This window comes from Salvelinus sp. IW2-2015, linkage group LG28 (assembly GCF_002910315.2).
Source record: "Salvelinus sp. IW2-2015 linkage group LG28, ASM291031v2, whole genome shotgun sequence".
Classification (NCBI taxonomy): Eukaryota; Metazoa; Chordata; class Actinopteri; order Salmoniformes; family Salmonidae; genus Salvelinus; species Salvelinus sp. IW2-2015.
Window position 1 is genome coordinate 29,371,579 of NC_036868.1, and position 20,765 is coordinate 29,392,343.

The 20,765-nt window shown below is 45.1% G+C and overlaps 1 protein-coding gene across 2 annotated transcripts in view; it reads right to left on the reverse strand.

Annotated features, from left to right (window-relative positions):
* Nucleotides 1–16,454, reverse strand: part of LOC111954607 (A-kinase anchor protein 12-like) — a 51,898-nt gene extending 35,444 nt beyond the window's left edge. For both annotated transcript variants that reach the window (XM_023974473.2, XM_023974474.2), the window contains exon 1: nt 16,132–16,454. In XM_023974473.2, coding sequence (XP_023830241.1) covers nt 16,132–16,248 — 117 coding nt within the window. In that variant the 5' untranslated portion in view covers nt 16,249–16,454. The remainder of the gene's footprint in view (nt 1–16,131) is intronic.
* Nucleotides 16,455–20,765: the final 4,311 nt, after the last annotated feature.

Sequence of the window (20,765 nt, forward strand, 5' to 3'; positions counted from 1 at the left end):
AGATTGGTTCAGAACTTTTGTGAAACATCACAGCGCAGTTTAAAAATATATGGCAAAAATCTAAACTTTTCAGAGATAGAAGGCAGAAGGGTGGGACTAAAGYAAAAGAGGGATAACTAACGTAAAATGTACCGTGCTCATAAAATGTATAGGTTGGAAGTAGAAGTCTAGATATTGATCCATTAGCTGATCCATTAGTTTACTCCAATTAGGTGGGGGGAGGGGTAGTGTTATGGGAAAATAATAAAGCAGGAAAATATATTTTAAAAATACAATAAAAAGTGGGGATAGAAAATTATGCAAACAATTGCATTGATAGAACCCACAATCTATCTGCAATATATTAAAGCTGATCTACCCCCGCCTCCATCCCCCCCCCAAAATATTTTAAAAAGCTGTCATATGTTCATATCCAAACAGAGACAGTATCAACCCCCCCAGCCATGTCTACTGTATACCAGCCGTAGACAGATAAGATATTCTTTCAGAGAGGAGCTGTACGTGTACGCTATCCATTTCCATCGCTCAGCAAAAAGAATAACCACAGTCAGCTATTCTGTAGTGTGGAAGTCTCCCCATCCCTCTGTACACTTCCCAAGGCTGCAGGATTTACACTGACGATCCCTCAGGGATTGATCAATACAGTAAATCCCAGAGATTTTACAGTGGATGGAGGGAGAGAGGTAGGGAAGGAAGGCGGGAGAAGGACAAATCCGCCATGCCCCTACACACCACACAACAGCATGACCCTACTGAGTTATGAATTGTTTGTCCTTTAGACGTGCCCCGACACACACCAAAACTCGTCGCCAAACCCACTTCTTTACTGACCGAGTCACTGGTGCTTTCTGCTTTAGTTTTTGCTTGTAAGCAGGAATCAGGAGGATAGAGTTGTGGTCAGATTTGCCAAATGGAGGGCGAGGGAGAGCTTTGTACGRGTCTCTGTGTGTGGAGTACAGGTGATCTAGAATTTATTTCCCTCTGGTTGCACATTTTACAGGTTGATAGAAATTAGATAAAACAGATTTAAGTTTCCCTGCATTAAGTCCCCGGCCACTAGGAGCGCCGCCTCTGGATGAGCGGTTTCCTGTTTTTTATAATTATTTATTACAAAAAACAAAAGGAAGGGGTAACATTAAAGTATTAGAACATGAAGGACAAACAATACAGCATCAAGACACTATCAAACATGTATCAGTCTTTCCGCAACAGAGCCATCCTTATGTGTGAGGGTGCGTGTGCATGATAGTGATATAAAATATATGTCATAGTTTCCTTTTTCATGATCACAATCTTGTGAAACCCGAACCCTCCAAGATCCCCCACAGTTCCCCAATAGTTGTCCCTCAACCATTGGAGACCCCTCCCACAGTCCCCCCCACCTGGAAGAAAAATATTAAAAATACAATTAATTCCATTCCCCACCCCAAGAACCCCCAATGCACCAACAACCAAGAGAAGAACTAAAGAGAAAAAGGAAAAGACAGAAGAAAACAGCAAACAATGCATTAAAACAAAGGACATCAAGGACAACTGACATCAAGGACAGCGTTTTCCTGTTTGCTTATGGCATTATACAGCTTTCTGTGGAAATCTGAATCAAAGTTCTTTTGATTCAACAGAATTGGCTGAAGGGCAAAATGTTTTTCAATGGAAGCGGGTGACAGCAATTAGCCCTCAACAAACTGTGTATAGAACATTATCCTCACACAAAATCAAAAGATCAAGGAAACTGATTTGACGTGTGTCAGATTTCATAGCGAATCCCAGGTGCTCAGAACAAGAGTTAAGAAAAGCATGGAACGCCTGAAGCTGTTTCGCATCATTTTAAGACTCTTTCCTTGCACATGACATACACTTTAACCTAAAACAACAGGGTACACAGGACCAAACGCAAACAAGACATGGCTGTTCTCATACTTTATGTATGAGTAAAGGAATTGTGGAAAGGTAGAGGGCTTTCTAAGAAAATGTTAATTAATCAAATCAAATTGAATTGGTCACACACATGGTTAGCAGATGTTATTGCGAGTGTAGCAACATGCTTGTGCTTCTAGTTCTGACAGTGCAGCAATATCTAACATGTAATCTAGCAATTCCACAACAACACATTATTAAAGTGTCTAGTGATCCATTTATTGAAGTTGCCAATGATTTCAAGTCTGTATGTAGGCAGCAGCCTCTATGTTAGTGATGGCTGTTTAACAGTCTGATGGCCTTGAGACAGAAGCTGTTTTTCAGTCCTCAGTCTCAGCTTTGATGCACAGGCAGTGGCTCGGGTGGTCGTTGTCCTTGATGATCTTTTTGGCCTTCCTGTGACACCGGGTGCTGTAGGTGTCCTGGAGGGCCCGTAACATACTTTGTTTCATGGAAACATGGCTCTCTCTTAATACTCTGTAGGAGTCAGTAAAGCCAGCAGGATTCTCAGTACATCGTTTAGACAGGAATCAATATCTCTCCAGGAAGCGGGCGGGGGGGGCGGGGGGGTGTTTCATGATTAACGACTCATGGTGTAATTCTAGGAACATACAGGAAATCAAGTCATTTTGTTCAGCTGACCTAGAATACCTCACAATTAAACGGCGACCATATTATCTCCCAAGAGAATTCTCCTCCGTCATCGCCACGGCCATTTACATCCCATCTATAGCCGAAACCTCAACGGCCCTCAAAGAACTTCACTGGACTTTATGCAAACTGGAAACCACATATCCTGAGACGGCATTTATTGTATCTGGGGATTTTAACAAAGCAAATCTGAGGACTAGGCTGCCAAAATTCTATCAACATATTGACTGTCCTACTCGCTCTACTAAGACTCTCGAACATTGCTATTCAAACTTCCGGGATGCTTACAAGGCCTTCCCCCGTCCTCCTTTCGGCAAATCTAACCACGACTCCATCTTGCTCCTCCCATCCTATAGGAAGAAACTCAAACAGGAAGTGCCCGTGCTTCTTATTATTCAACGATGGTCTGACCAATCTACTGGACAACCAGCATTTGATGTATTTTATGTATTAAAGACATGGCTGGAAAAGAGGGCATGTTTTCAGCTGATCCCAACAGTTATACGTTAGAGTTTGGTTGTAGACCAAACTACGTTAGAGTTTGGTTGTAAATGTATGTGTTTTACTTAAAGATGAATATCTCAAAATGGAGTCGCAATTCAACGGCTCAGACACGAGACGTTTGTGGCAAGGACAACAGACAATCATGGACTATAAAAGGAAAACCAGCCACGTCGCCGAGACCGACGTCTTGCTTCCGGACAGGCTAAACACATTCTTCACACMCTTTGAGGATAACACAGTGCAACCAACGCGGCCCGCTACCAAGGACTGTGGGCTCTGCTTCTCCGTGTCCGACGTGAGTAAAAAATTTGAACGTGTTAACCCTCACAAGGCCACAGGTAAAGACGGCATCCCTAGCCGCGTCCTCAAAGCATGCGCAAACCAGCTGGCTGGTGTGTTTACGGACTTCTTCAATATCAACCCAATCCCCGTCTGCTGTCCCCACATGCTTCAAGATGGCCACCATTGTTCCTGTACCCAAGAAGGCAAAGGTAAATGACTATCACCCAGTAGCACTCACCTCTTCACCACATGAAGTGCTTTGAGAGACTAGTCAAGGATCATATCACCTCTACCTTACCTGTCACCCTAGACCCACTTCAATTTGCTTACCGCCCCAATAGATACACAGATGTTGCAATCGCCATCGCTCTGCACACTGTCCTATCCCATCTGAACAAGAGGAATACCTATGTAAGAATGCTGTTTATTGACTATAGCTCAGCATTCAACACCATAGTACCCTCCAAGCTCATCATTAAGCTCGAGGCCCTGGGTCTGAACCCTGCCCTGTGCAACTGGGTCCTGGACTTCATGACGGGCAGCCCCCAGGTGGTGAAGGTAGGAAACATCACCTCCACTCCGCTAATTGTCAACACTGGGGCCCCACAAGGATGCGTGCTCAGCCCCCTCCTGTACTCCCTGTTCACCCATGACTGCGTGGCCAAGCACGTCTCCAACTCAATCATCAAGTTTGCAGACGACACAACAGTAGTAGGCTTGAATACCAACAATGATGAGACAGCCTACAGGGAGGAGGTGAGGGCTCTGGGAATGTGGTGCCTGGAAAACAACCTCTCACTCAACGTCAACAAAACAAAGGAGATGATCGTGGACTTCAGGAAACAGCAGAGGGTGCACCCCCCGCTGGCCAGACCTGTGCGCATCCTCATCACAGGACAATGTCTCCCAAAGATCCAGAGCAGGCAAATCCCCCCCACCGCCCAACACCTCAGCATCTGGTCTCATCACATTTGAGATTAAAACATGGGAGACAAATCAATTCGATTCTTCAAGGGATGCCATCCGTCATTTGAAAAGAGAGGTAGAGAGTGCACGTGTGTTGGGGAGGAGGAGGGAGTAGATTCATATTTGGATGTGTGATCAATCCAAAGATCTCTTCCTACTTACAGTATTAAGTTGACTGGAACCATAGCTGTGCGGAGGGAAACGTTTTCCCATCAGATCCCACACACATCCTTCGGGCAAACTAGGGATGATGACCATGTCTCCCCAGTATGACTCTCTTCATGGGGGCATGCTGGTTCTGCTGTGTCATTCTGTATCTATGTGTTCACTGGGATACCATTTATGCATGAGATATATGGCTGTGTTTTCCAATACTGTATGTTAAACCCCAAAGGTTAGGGTTTACCATATCTAGCTGGGGTATATTATAATCAAATGAATGTAAACTAAATAACAATGGCATGACTGATGGAATGGGGGACAGGGTATTTTACATACAGACGTATATGTGGGAACATTGCATGAGTTAACAGTTCTCTGCTGCCAAGATAGAAAAATCCCACACCCACCTAAATTCCCTTTTCCCCTTTTCCCAAGAATGAAAGCGGATAGCGAATTGTTTGTTTTCCATAGGATTTGAATAGATAGTGTTCCAGCGTCCGGTGGAAAAACCAGCTCTGAGTGCCGATCCAGAGGTGCACTTGTCCCTAAGTCCTACTTGAAAATAGTACTACTGTACATAAAAAGAGAATTCATTACAAGCCATTACAAGCCATCTTTAGGCCTACTTCAAGTCAAAGCCGTTTATTGTAACTATGTTGGGTCGTGCCACACTTTCTAATGCACTTTTATCACAGTGACAAGACAACAACAATACAACGATTTCAAATATTCTGATCAATCTGTCAATAATAACCAGATGAACAACCAGCCATCTGAACTGGAGAATCCACAGACACAGTGGAATAAACCTGTCCGGTGTTGTGTGTAAAATATAACAGGACTAGAACAAAAGGACAACCTGTTAGATTAGAGAGCCACAGACCAGACGGCTCTCCGTGTGATGCTTCCCTTATCCCTATAACGCAATATAACTAACAGAGAAACACAGAAAGACACTCATGCTGTGTCAAGGACGGCCTCCATAGAGGGGGTAAACATTTTAATAAGATAATCATAATATAATTTATATAATTATATTCATAGATTTTCCCGATTGTTATGTTCCTCGTTTATTTTGTTGCCGTTTTGTGATTKCGGGTTTCCCTGAAACTCATTATCATGTAAAGGGATTGAACTCCCCATCAGAGGGAACGAGGGGTGAGAAACTTACAAAAGAACAAGAGCCTCCTCTCCTTTCTAAAAGCCCAAATACACAGGTCCATTATTTCCAGAGCTGAGCTGGCGGTGGATCTGACATGGCCGAAATGGGGGGATGGAGGACACACTCTAATTACACACAAGCTTCTTCTCCTCCATTAAGAGAGAAAGGGAGGCAGGAGAGGAGAGCTCGTACAGAGCAGTGAGACATAAAGACCAAAACAACACAAAGTAGACACTCTGGGAGAAGAACATTGTAGCGTTACTAGTAGGGTTGCACATTTTGGGTAATATTCAGAGGTGGAAACTTTCTGTGGGAATTAACAGGAATATATGGGAATTAACGGGAATATGTGGGAATTAACGGAAACATATGCAAATTAATATTAATCCCATTTAAATGTAGATGTTTTTTGCATTGGATATATTAGCCATATCACATGGAGACAAAAACATAAACATTTTATCTTATCATAAGTAGACATAATAGCAAATTATTAAATTCTGTAAAATGATAGTCTAGAAACTAAAGCTTTGGTTGTCTTCCTCTCAGGCTTTCATGTCTTCTCCCTGGACCACAACAATGTCCCCCACTTGAACATCAGACTCTGAGTCCTCGTCTTCACTGTCACTCTCCAAGCTTGTTGTGGATGGCTCGTTGCCAGGTTCAAAAAGCCTCAAATTTGCCCGGATGCCCAGATTTGCCACAATTTTCTTAACCCTTGTATTCGTCAGCCTGTTGCGGGCTTTGGTGTGTGTGTGTTCCCAAACAAGGACCAGTTGCGCTCTGAGGCGCCTGATGTTGGTGGGATTTGGAGGAGGATGGAAGCAACAGGGGAAAGAGCCTCAGATCCACAAAGTCCCTTCCACCAGGTGGCTGATGAGGTATGTTGGCACGACTGCCATATTGCAACTCCTTCTCAAAGCCCTTGCTTGGAAGTGTACTTCACCAGACTACCAAGAACCTTGCCCTCATCCAAGCCAAGGTGGCGAGACATGGTAGTGATGACACCATAGGCCTTGTTGATCTCTGCAACAGACAGGATGCTCTTGCCAGCATACTTGGGATCCAACATGTGGCGTGTATGGGCTTCAGGCAGAAGTCTTCACGCTTTTTTATGTATTTCAGAACTGCAGTTTCCTCTGCTTGGAGCAACAGGGAAGTGGGCAGGGCAGTACGGATTTCTTCTCTTACATCTGCAAGCAGGGTCTGAACATCAGACAGGATGGCATTGTCTCCCTCAATCCGTGCAATGGCTACTGCTATAGGTTTCAGGAGTTTCAGGCTGCTTACCTCTCTCTCTCAAAATACATCATCCAGGAGGATCCTCTTGATGGGGCTGTCCATATCGGTAGACTGTGATATGGCCATTTCTTGGAGAGACTCCTTCCCCTCCAGGAGCCTGTCAAAKATGATGACAACCACCCCAATGGCTTCAATGTGGTGCTCTTATTCTTCTCACTTTGCTTGGTGGGGTAGATTGCTGATGTAACTTGATGACCCTTCAATTTTTTTGGCTCTCTTGTAGAGCGTATCCATTGTTTTCAGTGCCATAATGTCCTTGAGGAGCAGATTCAATGCATGAGCAGCACAGCCAATGGGTGTGATGTCCGGGTAGGACTCCTCCACTTTAGACCAAGCAGCCTTCATGTTCGCAGCATTGTCTGTCACCAGTGCAAATACCTTCTGTGGTCCAAGGTCATTGATGACTGCCTTCAGCTCATCTGCAATGTAGAGACCGTTGTGTATGTTGTCCCTTGTGTCTGTGCTTTTGTAGAATACTGGTTGAGGGGTGGAGATGATGTAGTTAATTATTACTTGCCCACGAACATTCGACCACCCATCAGAGATGATTGCAATACAGTCTGCTTTCTGTATGATTTGCTTGACCTTCACTTGAACTCTGTTGAACTCTGCATCCAGCAATATAGTAGATAAGGCATGTCTGGTTGGAGGGGTGTATGCTGGGCGAAGAACATTCAGAAATCTCTTCCAATACACATTGCCTGTGAGCATCAGAGGTGAACCAGTTGCATACACAGCTCGAGCAAGACATTCATCAGCATCTCTGACTATGTTCCTCCATTGAGTCAAAAATACTTCTGATTCCAGGAGGACCATGAGCTGTTGCTATCGATAAGGTGTCTGATTCATAATTTTCATCTCAAATAAAAGTAGKGAGACTTTTGTCAGAGGTTGCTTGTTGTGAGCGCTGAGGTGTTGTGAACGCTGAGGGAACTTTATGCACTTGGCCAGATGTTTCTGCATCTTTCTTGCATTCTTCACATATGATATGGCACAGTATTTTCAAATGCACACAGCTTTTCCTTCTACATTCGCTGCAGTGAAATGTCTCCACACATCACATAGTGCCCGTGGCATTTTCCTGTAAAGATTAGAAAAAAATATCAGATAAGATAAATGGAATTCCAATTCTACTTCCCTTCCCAAACTSCTTTTGCCTTTCATAAACAATTAGGCCAATCCCCTTCCCTAATTCTCCTTTATGTTGTCACGCAAGGGAGCAATTCCAATCATTCCTCCCCATTCTAGTGTCCATAGTGATTGATCTCCGCACTTCTAATCATCTTACAACTATCTATGCATTCTATGCATGGTTTGGCTTATATTGGGCTGACCATGAGTTAGAGAGGATTTAATGAAGATAAAGAGCTAACACGGAGATCTTTGCAGGGACCTGTTTATGTGAGGAGGGAACAACTTATCACTTTGGGAGGTGACACAAAAATTATGGGATGCTCAGTTTTCCTGTAGAAAAACGGGATCAAATACATAGACAACGCAATCTTGTGCAATGATATGCACATGAGAAAGGTACCATCGCAAATGGACTGTATACGTGTTGCACGTGCATTCTGTCTCGTGCATACATCTCCGTTCACTCTTAACGAATTAGGCTACCTTCAGATATCCCTCTAGTGGTGTGGGGGCAGTGCTCTGGCAAAGTGGGTGGGGTTATATCCTGCCTTGTTGGTCCTGTCCAGGGGTATCGACGGACGGGGCCACAGTGTCTCTCGACCCCTCCTATCTCAGCCTACAGTAATTATGCTGCAATAATTTATGTGTCGGGGGGCTAGTGTCAGTCTGTTACAGTGGCTTGCAAAAGTATTCACCCCCTTGGCATTTTTCCTATTTTGTTGCCTTACAACCTGGAATTAAAATAGATTTTTGGGGGGATTTGTATAATTTGATTTACACAACATGCCTACCACTTTGAAGATGAAAAATATTTTTTATTGTGAAACAAACAATAAATAAGACAAAAAAAATGAAAACTTGAGCGTGCATAACTATTCACCCCCCCAGAGTCAATACTTTGTAGAGCCACCTTTTGCAGCAATTACAGCTGCAAGTCTCTTGGGGTATGTCTCTATAAGCTTGGTACATCTATCCACTGGGATATTTTTCCATTCTTCAAGGCAAAACTGCTCCAGCTCCTTCAAGTTGGATGGGTTCCGCTGGTGTACAGCAATCTTTAAGTCATACCACAGATTCTCAAATGAATTGAGGTCTGGGCTTTGACTAGGCCATTCCAAGACATTTAAATGTTTCCCCTTAAACCACTCAAGTGTTGCTTTAGCATTATGCTTAGGGTCATTGTCCTGCTGGAAGGTGAACCTTGAAAAGGACTCACGTATAGTTGGGGACGGTAACAGGAGGGAGTTCAGTTTTTGATCCCCACAGGATACAGCAAGACCCGGAGCCCAGAAGACGGTAACCCGGAGAGGGTCTCTTGGGGGAGACTTATTCCTTTCTTTTGGACTATTATTTTAATAAACACCTTTTGAAACTGAGCTAAATCTACTCTGTCCGTGTCTGATCTGTGTAAACGTTTTGACCCAACCCCCTGGTCTGCCACAATATACTGAGATCATGTGACAGATTGCACACAGGTGGACTTTAACTCATTTTGTGACTTCTGAAGGTAATTGGTTGCACAAGATCTTATTTAGGGGCTTCATAGCAAATACATATGCATGTACCCCTTTTCCATAATTTTTTTATTTATTTTTTATTTCCCTTCACCAATTTGGACTATTTTGTGTATGTCCATTACATGAAATCCCCCCAAAAATCTATTTAAATTACAGATTGTAATGCAACAAAATAGGAAAAAACGCCAAGGGGGATGAATACTTTTGCAAGGCACTGTATATCTGGAGTATTTCTCCCGTCTTATCCGGTGTCCTGTGTGAATTTAAGTATCCTCCCATCTAATTCTCTCTCTCTCTCGCTCTCTTTCTCTCTTCTCTCGGAGGACCTGAGACCTAGGACCATGCTTCAGAACTACCTGGCCTGATGACTCCTTGCTGTCCCCAGTCCACCTGGTCGTGCTGCTGCTCCAGTTTCAAATTTTCTGCCTGCGGCTATAGAAAACTGACTCGTTCACCAGACATGCTACCTTGTCCCGGACCTGCTGTTTTCGACTCTCTCTCTCTACCGAACCTGTAGTCTCCAACTCTGAATGATCAGCTATGAAAAGCCAACTGGCATTTAGTCCTGAGGTGCTGACCTGTTGCACCCTCTACAACCACTATGATAATTATTATTTGACCCTGCTGGTCATCTATGAACATTTGAACATCTTGGCCATATACTGTTATAATCTCCACCCGGCACAGCCAGAAGAGGACTGGCCACTCCTCAGAGCCTGGGTTCTCTATGGGTTTCTTCCTAGGTTCCTGCCTTTCTAGGGAGTTGTTCCTAGCCACCGTGCTTCTACATCTGCATTGCTTGCTGTTTGGGGTTTTAGGCTGGGTTTCTGTGCAGCACTTTGTGACATCGGCTGATGTAAAAAGGGCTTTATAAATAAATGTGATTGATCTCCAGAAGCTACTTCCATTATGGTTTAACTGAATTATGTAATCAGGTGAGGCTCCTATAACATGAACCTAGTCAATGAAAGGTTGAATCTAAGGCATGCACGTCCCAGTAGTCTTCAATAGCAAACTCTCATCATTGCCTTTCCTTTGTGATCAAAGATCTGACAGGACTGGATAGGTAATGCTATATTGTTGAATCCTATCCAGTCCTTCCACCCCTCAGTTGTCATGAAGAGAAGAAGTTGGGGAACGGAGGGAGGCCTTGTGAGAGTATTGGGACCTAGCTACAGACTCCTACTCAGTCCAAACTCTCCCATTAACCCATAGCTGCAGATGAGAGAGGAGGTCCTCGATCCAACTAGCTCTCACAGTCTCATGTCAGAATTAGACGTTCATCTATGTTTCTCAAATGTCAAATTTCGAAGTTGAGGCAAACATCACATTTTGAAGTATTTTAAGTTAAGGCTCCCGACTGATGCAGCGGTCTAGGCACTGCATCTCAGTGCTAGAGGCATCACTACAGACCCTGGTACGATTCTAGGCTGAATCACAACCGGCCGTGATTGGGTGTCCCATAGTCACAATTGGCCCAGCATCGTCCGGGTTTGGCCGGGGTAGGCCGTCATTGTAAATAAGAATTTGTTCTTAACTGACTTGCCTTGTTAAATAAAGGTTAAATAAAATATAATATAAAAAGTTTAGGCTTTAACTCCAAATGGTCAAGGTAAGGGTTAAGGTTTGAGATATGCTTAAAACAGAACATTCAAAAAAATTCATATTGCTGGATTCGAACCAGCAACTTTTGGAATCAGAGGCAGATGCTTATGCCCATCTGCCAACCCCCTACAATCAAACAATGGAATCTARCTGAAGGTAACACCGCTCACTGTTGCCCCTAGTGGCCAGTTTCCGCATCATCTTCCAACGTGTTCAGACATGGATGGACGTCGAATACTGACTTGTATCACGGGTGGCCTGGCTGCCTAGATCTCCCCATTAGACTTTTTCTTTACCTGAGTCCATTTCACTCTCTACCCCTGCTGTCATCAGGATCCTTTTAACCAAGGGGACCAGGAACAATCACCCGATTCATCTGTCTTTATGTCACCCTGGCAGGTCCCCATTTCACTCCAAATCTCGGTCTCTCTATACCTCTCTCCTCCCCCTCTCTCATACCTCCATCCCCCCACCCACCCAAAACACTCTCCTTCCTGGCTGTTTTGGGCTGGTGCACACTCAAGCCTGTCTCCCTCAGCCTATCCTCAATGGCTCCTCAATTTGGCTTTACGCTCTCTTCTCCTCCTCCCCCCTCCTCACCCACTCCCATCCCTCTATGCCTGCCTCGTCCTTCAGTCCTAAACAGGATAATAAGAGTCATAACCGAGCTAGACCAGCCAAAGCTCATTATAAAAGAACGTATGGGCCTTTAAGCAATCTACTCATTACATGACATAACATTACCCATGTCAATGTTTATAATCACCCGCTACTGTGTTCTGCTGAGAGCAAGTGAATGGCCCTTTATTGTGAACTGCATGTAGCATGACACAGGCATGTGCAAACAGTGTTTGTATCAATGCATGTATGTGCTTATGGATGGATGGTGCTGTGTAAGGAATGTTCATGCTCCATACATTTCTTGATTGACACAGGTATTGTGTGCCAGGAGCAAAACAATGTATTTAGTAGGGCTGGGAATTGCCAGCGACCTCACGATAAAATATTGTCACAATACTTAGGTGCCGATACGATATGTATTGCGATTCTCACGATTCTATATGTATTGTGATACGGTACGGAGATTTTATTGCAATTTGATGTTCCAAACATATTGCTCACTATATGTCTGRGACAGAGAGATGAGAGAGCATGAGAAAATATGTTTTTATCAGTCAGGGAAATAAAAGTGCTGAAAACAGGTTGGCTCATTATTTAAAAAGAAGATGGTGAACAAGCTATAGGATGAAAAATAACCGAGTTTTGGTGCAAGTAGTGCCGACTAGCGGTAGTTATCACTAGCTACATTAGCTAGTCGGCTTTTTACAAATCGATACTAGGAGTCAAATATCGATTTCCTATCGTCCAAAAATAATATTCTGATAAGTAAATATCGACCCCCCCCATTACTAGTTTTTAGGATCCCGCCTATTCTCGTGTAACCATATATCAAAAATCACGATGTTGTCACGCCTCCTTTTGAAACGGCTAGAATGGGCCGCTGTATTCCAGCTGCTACATTGTGATGGATGTTACATTTCAAGAACCCCTCTCCACATGCCCGTAGAAGGGGAGCGCGTGTTAGTCACTAATTTCTGAGTCGATGAAGGAAACAACTGCTCTGCTTGAACACGCTACAAAAAAAGAGATGTTATGACATGCTCACCTACAGGCTATAGTAAAAGTTGTGTGGCCGTATCAAGTGTGACCGACAGTCTGCAATTTGTCTTGSGGTCGGAAGCCGAGCAGATGCCGTACCAGGCAGCGATGCAACCAGTCAGGATGCTCTCGATGTTGCAGCTGTAGAACCTTATGAGGATCTGAGGACCCATGCCAAATATTTTCAGTCTCCTGAGGGGGAATAGGTTTTGTCTTGCCCTCTTCACGACTGTCTCGGTGTGTTTGGACCATTCTAGTTTGTTGGTGATGTGGACACCAAGGAACTTGAAGCTCTCAACCTGCTCCACTACAGCCCCGTTGATGAGAATGGGGGCATGCTCGGTCCTCCTTTTCCTGTAGTCCACAATCATCTGCTCTGTCTTGATTACATTGAGGGATAGATTGTTATTCTGGCACCACCCGGCCAGGTCTCTGACCTCCTCCCTATAGGCTGCCTCGTCGTTGTCAGTGATCAGGCCTATCACTGTTCTGTCGCCTGCAAACTTAACGGTGGTGTGGAGTCGTGCCTGGCCATGCAGTCATGGGTGAACAGGGAGTACAGGAGGGGACTGAGCACGCACCCCTGAGGGACTCCATGCTTGCGGATCAGCGTGGCAGATGTGTTGTTACCTACCCTTACCACCTGGGGGCGGCCCATCAGGAAGTCCAGGATCCAGTGGCAGAGGGATGTGTTTAGTCCCAGGATCCTTAGCTTTGTGATGAGCTTTGAGGGCACTATGGTGTTGAACGCTGAGCTGTAGTCAATGAATAGCATTCTCACGTAGGTGTTCCTTTTGTCCAGGTGGGAAAGGACAGTGTGGAGTGCAATAGAGATTGCATCATCTGTGGATCTGTTAGAGCTGTATCCCCACCATCCCTGAGATGGTCTGGCTTCTCATTGCCACTGGGTGACAATCCTACATTTCAATATCATAAAGATGGTATAACTATGTTATAACAGMTCATGAGGGTCTACTCAGTCAGATGGGCTGGATTATATGACATATGAGGTAAGCGAAACCTCACACCATAAGGTAGGCTTAAAGACAACAMCAAACGTCTAAAGCTGGTTGGATTTGCATCCCGACCAAAACTCTTAACACATGATGGCCCTAACAGAGAAGTTCCTAGGCCAAATGACAAAGACTCTGCCGTAAACATGCATGCAATGTTAGTTTAGTCACTAAAGGGCTGAAAAACTGTAAACGTTTGATTTACTTCAGGCTGAAACTGAATAGGTGTGTATGCAACTCATAGCTACTTCAGTGAGCAGTTGATCTCTTCCTGGTCTTATCAAGTTMAGAATGCTCTCTAATTCGATAGGTGGACATTAAACCAATCAGATGGGAAACCATCAAAATCATGACCTTCATTGTCATTGCATAAAGCTGGCTCCTGTATCCAATCCTCCAACTTAGTTGGGTAAAAATGCAAGAAGTTACTCAAATTTGAGATTGGTGAGAAAGCAAAAATGTTTGAAGTAGCAAAGCAGGAAGTTGCTGGAATAGTCCTACAAAGCTGCTACAGCGGGGTACATATTGTCATCTGCAATACATACATGCCTATTTCTCTATTCTTGCTAAAATCACAAATCACAACACCCTCACTATTACACACCACGACATCAGGAGCAAACACAGCACACAGAAAAACAAGTTGCGGGAATGCTTAGTTTGTGCAATACAGCTTCATCAAAATATAAGGAAAATGGAACTTTGAAAGTCTTTAATATTTACTATTAATTTGCTGTTCAGCGCAGAAGGGTAATATTTCAATACTCTTTGATGTGGCTGTTGACCTTTAAAATACCGCAAAATAAAGATCAACTTGACTTCTCACCTGGCTACTGAAAGGTAAAGAAATGCATTATGTTTAAGGGTGCTTCAAAAACAGCAGGTGGCCAAATGTACCAAGCCATTAACTGAAGTCCTCTTAAAGCTGAATTATTCATAACCCACAGAAGCGTTCACACAGAAGCAATATATCCATAGCCCATCTGGAGTCAGTGGGCCTATCTCCTCTTATCTTACAGTAGAACAAAAACATCACTGATGCCTATCCACAGCTCCCAGCTGCAGAGTATCATGTTGGACACCCACTGTGCCACGCCTGGCTTCTAGAACACCAGCCAAAATAAAAGAATGATTGTTATGCCTAATTAAATTAAGGTGTGTGTGTGTGTGTGCGCGTCGGTGCGTCTGGATCTTAAGTCAGAACCAGCCAGGCACCCCCTTGGACACTTCCTGTGCTCTTGTTATTTTTGTTTTCACATGGTGCAAATTGAGACATGCCTTCCCAGCGCTGCTGAGTCTGGGCCACTGCACTGCACTGTCCACCACAGCAGAATCAGTGTCAGTCATATGGACCTTGTTGTCAACATGATCCATAGTTCATTGTTCGCAATATAACATAGATGTGGCAGTTATGCACCCTACATACTAACATGGGACCAGCAAATTGTTAAATTAGTCAGCTATGTATGAGCTGGGACAAGCACATTGGAATCAAAACATAGCATTATCATGTGACACAAAAKGCTAAAAGGTTATTACTGGCCAATACCTTTATGATTTTCATCATTTTATCTCGGGTATCTTTGAATATGTTTCAAAAAGTGCAGGAAAATATCTAGATGTGGAGGCTAAATCTGAAGACCAAGACAAGCAGCTGTCAATCAACTTGGGGAGTGCCATTCATTACAAGCTACAAAATATTGCAGCCTGTATTATGACTGCATGTGTGTTATGAATATGATTATAAATGTTTAATAAATCTCTTTTTTATTCTTCTTCTTATCATTCTCCATCATCATCAGCAGCAGATCCATGTATCTTAAACATCTATAAATGTTGTAATATTAGTAGGTTAGGCTGCTATAGGCTATTGAAACGCACACAGGGACTGTTGATGCCGTGAGCCCATGGTATTGAGCCGTAAATCGTGACCATGGCAGACCACAGTTGACGTTTTTATTACTGCGGGAGTAGAGTTTAGTCCGCTACTACAGCCTACTACAGACAGGCTAAGTGCAGCGACCACAGGCACCTCATAGCATTACTCAGCAAAAGAAAAGTGGCACTGCATCGCAGCATCGTGAGTTTATGATTTCTCAAAAATATTCAACATTGATGCCCAATATTTTATACTTTGTTTATCTATCAAAATAAACTGAAATATGTTTATAAACCTGGGGTGTAGGCTAAGCCTGAGGGTAGTAGATATTGACATTGTCAGCTGTAAAGTGGCCATTACTGGGTACCATTGTTTTACCTTGGATTCGACGACGCTATCTCCCTCCGAAATCGCGTGCACCGCTGATCTCAGATTCTCGGCTGAAGCATCCTCTTGGCTCTTCCCGTCCCGATGCGCTGAGGTCTGTGCTCCCATCGCGAAACCCACACTTATTTCACCTCTTTGCCTCCTGTTCGTCCGGAAACCACGGCAAACGCGATAAAAAGTAAAAAAGGTAGTCAGTGATAGCAAGTATGCATCCACGCGCCTAAAATGCGTCCTAGGACCGATCCGGGGTAGTCGAGCGCTCAAGTGATGAAACGTGAGTGGCAGCGAACTCTTTTAGGACCCCGCTCCTCCCCTCCCTACAACATGGCCAAGGCCAGTGTGCAATAGCAAGCGTTGCATAATCACCTAATTTGGTAGCAGCATCATGTCACTGTGACTTTCTACCCGCTACACCAGAGCGCGTTGTTTTCAGATCAGAGGGGAAGAGCATCTTTATTCTATTTTCCCTATTGTACTGTACCATATTTATTGTTTATGCCTATGTTTTCTGCAAGTATTGGAAATAAAAAAGTATCATATTGGATCCTATAGGCAGAGTCTTGGTCGGGCAAAAAAAACAACATGTGGGATGCATGCCAGCAAAGCCACTACACAACACTAAACAATGCATGAKTTGCACTATAATGGTGACAAACGCTGCCCACAAACTGTTAGGGCCTACATAAAGCTGTCCCAACAGCAGGCTCAACACCTTACCACTGCGACACCTGGCTATCAGCGGAGCCTTGTTGGCAGCGAAACAGTTCATTCAYCCTCATTTACTGCCTTTTAAAAAAACATTGCTGATATGACTGACTTGCTTAAACAAATGTGGTTTCTACTGACAATTGAGATGTAGAAACGWTGGCATAAGGGGACGACAAACGGATAAGAGGCAATTTGTAATTTCATTTAAGACAATGAGCAATCTAGGACYGACGTAGTCAATATAACTATTTGTTCAGCACTTTTGAAATGTACAGCGACAGAATTCAGAACATGGGCCGTTCTTACAGTGTTCTCCCTGTACACKAAGTCAGAACGGTAGGATACAATATTCAATGATTACATTTCTCAAAAACAAGTTGTAGGCTACATGTGRACCATCAAGTCAGAACAGTAGGCGAAATTAAGAGGTGAAAATAGACCAAATTATTAGAGTGAGGCGAACGGGCCACACAGCATACATTTATTATTACTTTCTTAGCTACAGTATACATATCCCCTTGGCAAATGACATAATTTATGCAGCAGCATACAATACATTTTTGGACTCACCTTGTTGTGCTGTGCTCACTTGAACAGGAAGGTGGCGTGGCGGCCCTACTTAAGCAAACTTTGCCATCAAAGTCTGGCATTCTCTGGATTTATGGTGCTTTTAAGACAACTGGGAACTCTGAAAAAAAAACAGTTGAATCATGATGACATCAGTGATCTTCAGGTCGTAGATCTAGAAAGAGCCCCGAGTTCCGAATTTACAATTCCGAGTTGGATGAAAGTTCCAAACTGTCACATCTGCTCCRGCTCCCCCTCTCTTACGCTCGAAGGCGCCAGGCTGCCCATCATTACGCACACCTGTCAACATCATTACGCGCCTCAGCGCTTCATTGGACTCACCTGGACTCCATTACTTTATTGATTGGCTCCTCTACAGTATATTTGTCTCTTCCTCAGTTTGATCCCTGTGTCAGTGTTATGTTTCCCTTGTCCAGAAGCTGTCCGTGTTTGGTTTCATGTCTGTTATTCATTAAATATTCACTCCCTGTACTTGCTTCGCATCTCCCAGGGTCTGTACGTACACAAACGTACTTTCCCAGTCGTAGCAAATTTTTTCCATAGTTCCCAGTTGTCTTGAACTCACTAAAGTCCGATTTTGCAGTTCCGAGTTAACAGTTGTTTTTTTTGTCCATCAAGATGTGGTTACGTTGTGRGGGTTTGAGTATCAGCGTTCATTGCAGGTTTGGCAGCTCGCCAAGCCTCGACTGTGGTTCTGGAGCCAAACCTATCCCAGATCCCCAGCACACACTGAAAACAAACAACCAAACAACAATGTATGAGGGGAAAACAAAACTGACTTTCATTGAGCCCATTTTATCACCAGCAGTCCAGCACATAACACCTTAGTAAATCTGTTTAGGCTACTGGATAATAGCTTACTCCTTTATAAAATATGTATGYGATATCAACGTACAGTACTTTTACGTTTTATTATAGATGAAGGGTTCATATACAGAATAACAAAAACATTACACGTTACACCTATTGACAATCTGTGGTTTGATAGGTCTCTGATAGTATTGACACATGTACAGTAGGCCTGGTGCTGCATTCCCCCCGAATATGCCGATTTGGCAATCGCCTTCTGTAAAAAGAGGGCGACCCAATTACCACCTCATCGACAAGGGGATTGTGCGATAAACCTCCAGGTGAACGCCGCACTTCCCAGGAGTCACGTGTATCCCCTATCACAGGAGGAGACGGTGGCTATGGAGACATATGTCACCGAATCTCTGGGACAGGGGTACATTCGGCCCTCCACGTCACCTGCCTCCTTGAGTTTCTTTTTTGTGAAGAAGAAGGAGGGAGGTCTGCGTCTGTGCATTGACTATAGAGGTCTAAATTCCATCACAGTGGGGTGCAGTTACSCGCTAGCTCTCATCGCCACGGCGGTGGAGTCATTCCACGGAGCACGCTTCTTCACAAAACTGGATCTCAGGAGCGCGTATAACTTGGTYCAAATCCMGGAGGGAGATGAGTGGAAGACCGCGTTTAGTARCACATCTGGCCATTATGAGTACCTCGTCATGCCGTATGGYTTGAKAAATGCTCCAGCCGTTTTCCAATCCTTTGTAGACAAGATTCTCAGGGACCTGCACGGGCAGGGTGTGGTGATTTACATCGATGACATACTGATCTATTCCGCCACACGCGCCGCGCATGTGTCTCRGGTGCGCAAGGTACTTGGGCGACTGTTGGAGCATGACCTGTACGTCAAGGCCGAGAAATGTGTGTTCTCCAAACAAGCCGTCTCTTTCCTGGGGTATTACATTTCCACATCTGGGGTGGTGATGGAGTGTGACCGCATTGCGGCGGTGCGTAATTGGCTGACTCCGACCACGGTAAAGGAGGTGCAGCAGTTTTTAGGGTTTGCCAATTACTACCGGAGCTTTATCCGGGGTCTTTGGCAGGTGGCTGCTCCCATTACCTCACTGCTGAAGGGGGGYCCGGTGCATTTGCGGTGGTCAGCGGAGGTGGACAGAGCTTTTGGTCGTCTGAAGGCGTTGTTTACCGATGCTCCCCTATTGGCGCATCCGGACCCCTCTTTGGCATTCATAGTGGAGGTGGACGCGTCCGAGGCTGGTGTTTGAGCCGTGCTATCACAGRGCTCGGGCACGCCCCTGAAGCTTTGCCCCTGCGCTTTCTTTTCGAGGAAGCTCAGTCCGGCGGAGCAAAACTATGATGTGGGGGACCGGGAGTTGCTGGCTGTGGTAAAAGCTCTGAAGGTGTGGAGACATTGGCTCGAGGGTGCGAAACACTCTTTCCTCATCTGGACTGACCACCGTAATCTGGAGTACATCCGGGCGGCGAGGAGACTGAATCCTCGTCAGGCAAGGTGGGCAATGTTTTTCACCAGATTTCGTTTCACCATCTCTTATAGACCAGGTTCCCGTAACGTTAAGGCCGATGCACTGTCCCGTCTCTATGATGACGAGGAGCGGTCCATCGATCCCACCCCCATACTTCCGGCCTCTTGTCTGGTGGCACCGGTGGTATGGGAGGTGGACGCGGACATCGAGCGGGRGTCCCGGTTAGAACCTCCTCCACCACAGTGTTCAGCTGGTCGGAGGTACGTCCCGCTTGGTGTTCGTGATAGATTGATCAGGTGGGCCCACACGCTACCCTCCTCTGGTCATCCGGGTGTCGATAGGATGGTGCGGGCTCTTAGGGGGAAGTACTGGTGGCCCAKCTTGGTGAAGGACYTGAGAGTTTATGTTTCCTCCTGTTCGGTGTGCGCCCAGTGTAAGGCTCCTAGACACCTGCCTAGAGGGAAGTTACAGCCCCTCCCCGTTCCACAGCGGCCTTGGTCACACCTGTCTGTGGACTTTCTTACCAATCTTCCTCCGTCACAGGGGAACACTACGATCCTGGTCGTTGTGGATTGGTTCTCTAAGTCCTGCCGTCTCCTCCCTTTGCCCGGTCTCCCTACGGCCCTACAGACTGCGGAGGCCCTGTTTACACATGTCTTCCGGCACTACGGGGTGCCTGAGGAACATAGTTTTCTGATCGGGGTCCCGGTTCACTTCCCGGGTTTGGAAGGCGTTCATGAGCGTCTGGGGGTCTCGATCAGCCTGACCTCTGGTTTTCACCCAGAGAGTAATGGGCAGGTGGAGAGAGTGAACCAGGATGTGGGCAGGTTTCTGCGGTCGTATTGCCAGGACCGGCCTGGAGAGTGGGCGAGGTTTCGTCCCATGGGCCGAGATTGCTCAAAAATTCACTTTGCCACTCCTCCACGGACCTGTCACCGTTTCAGTGCGTGTTGGGCTATCAGCCGGTCCCTGGTACCGTGGCAACAGAGCCAGACCGAGGCTCCTGCGGTGGAGGATTGGTGCAGCGCTTAAAGGAGA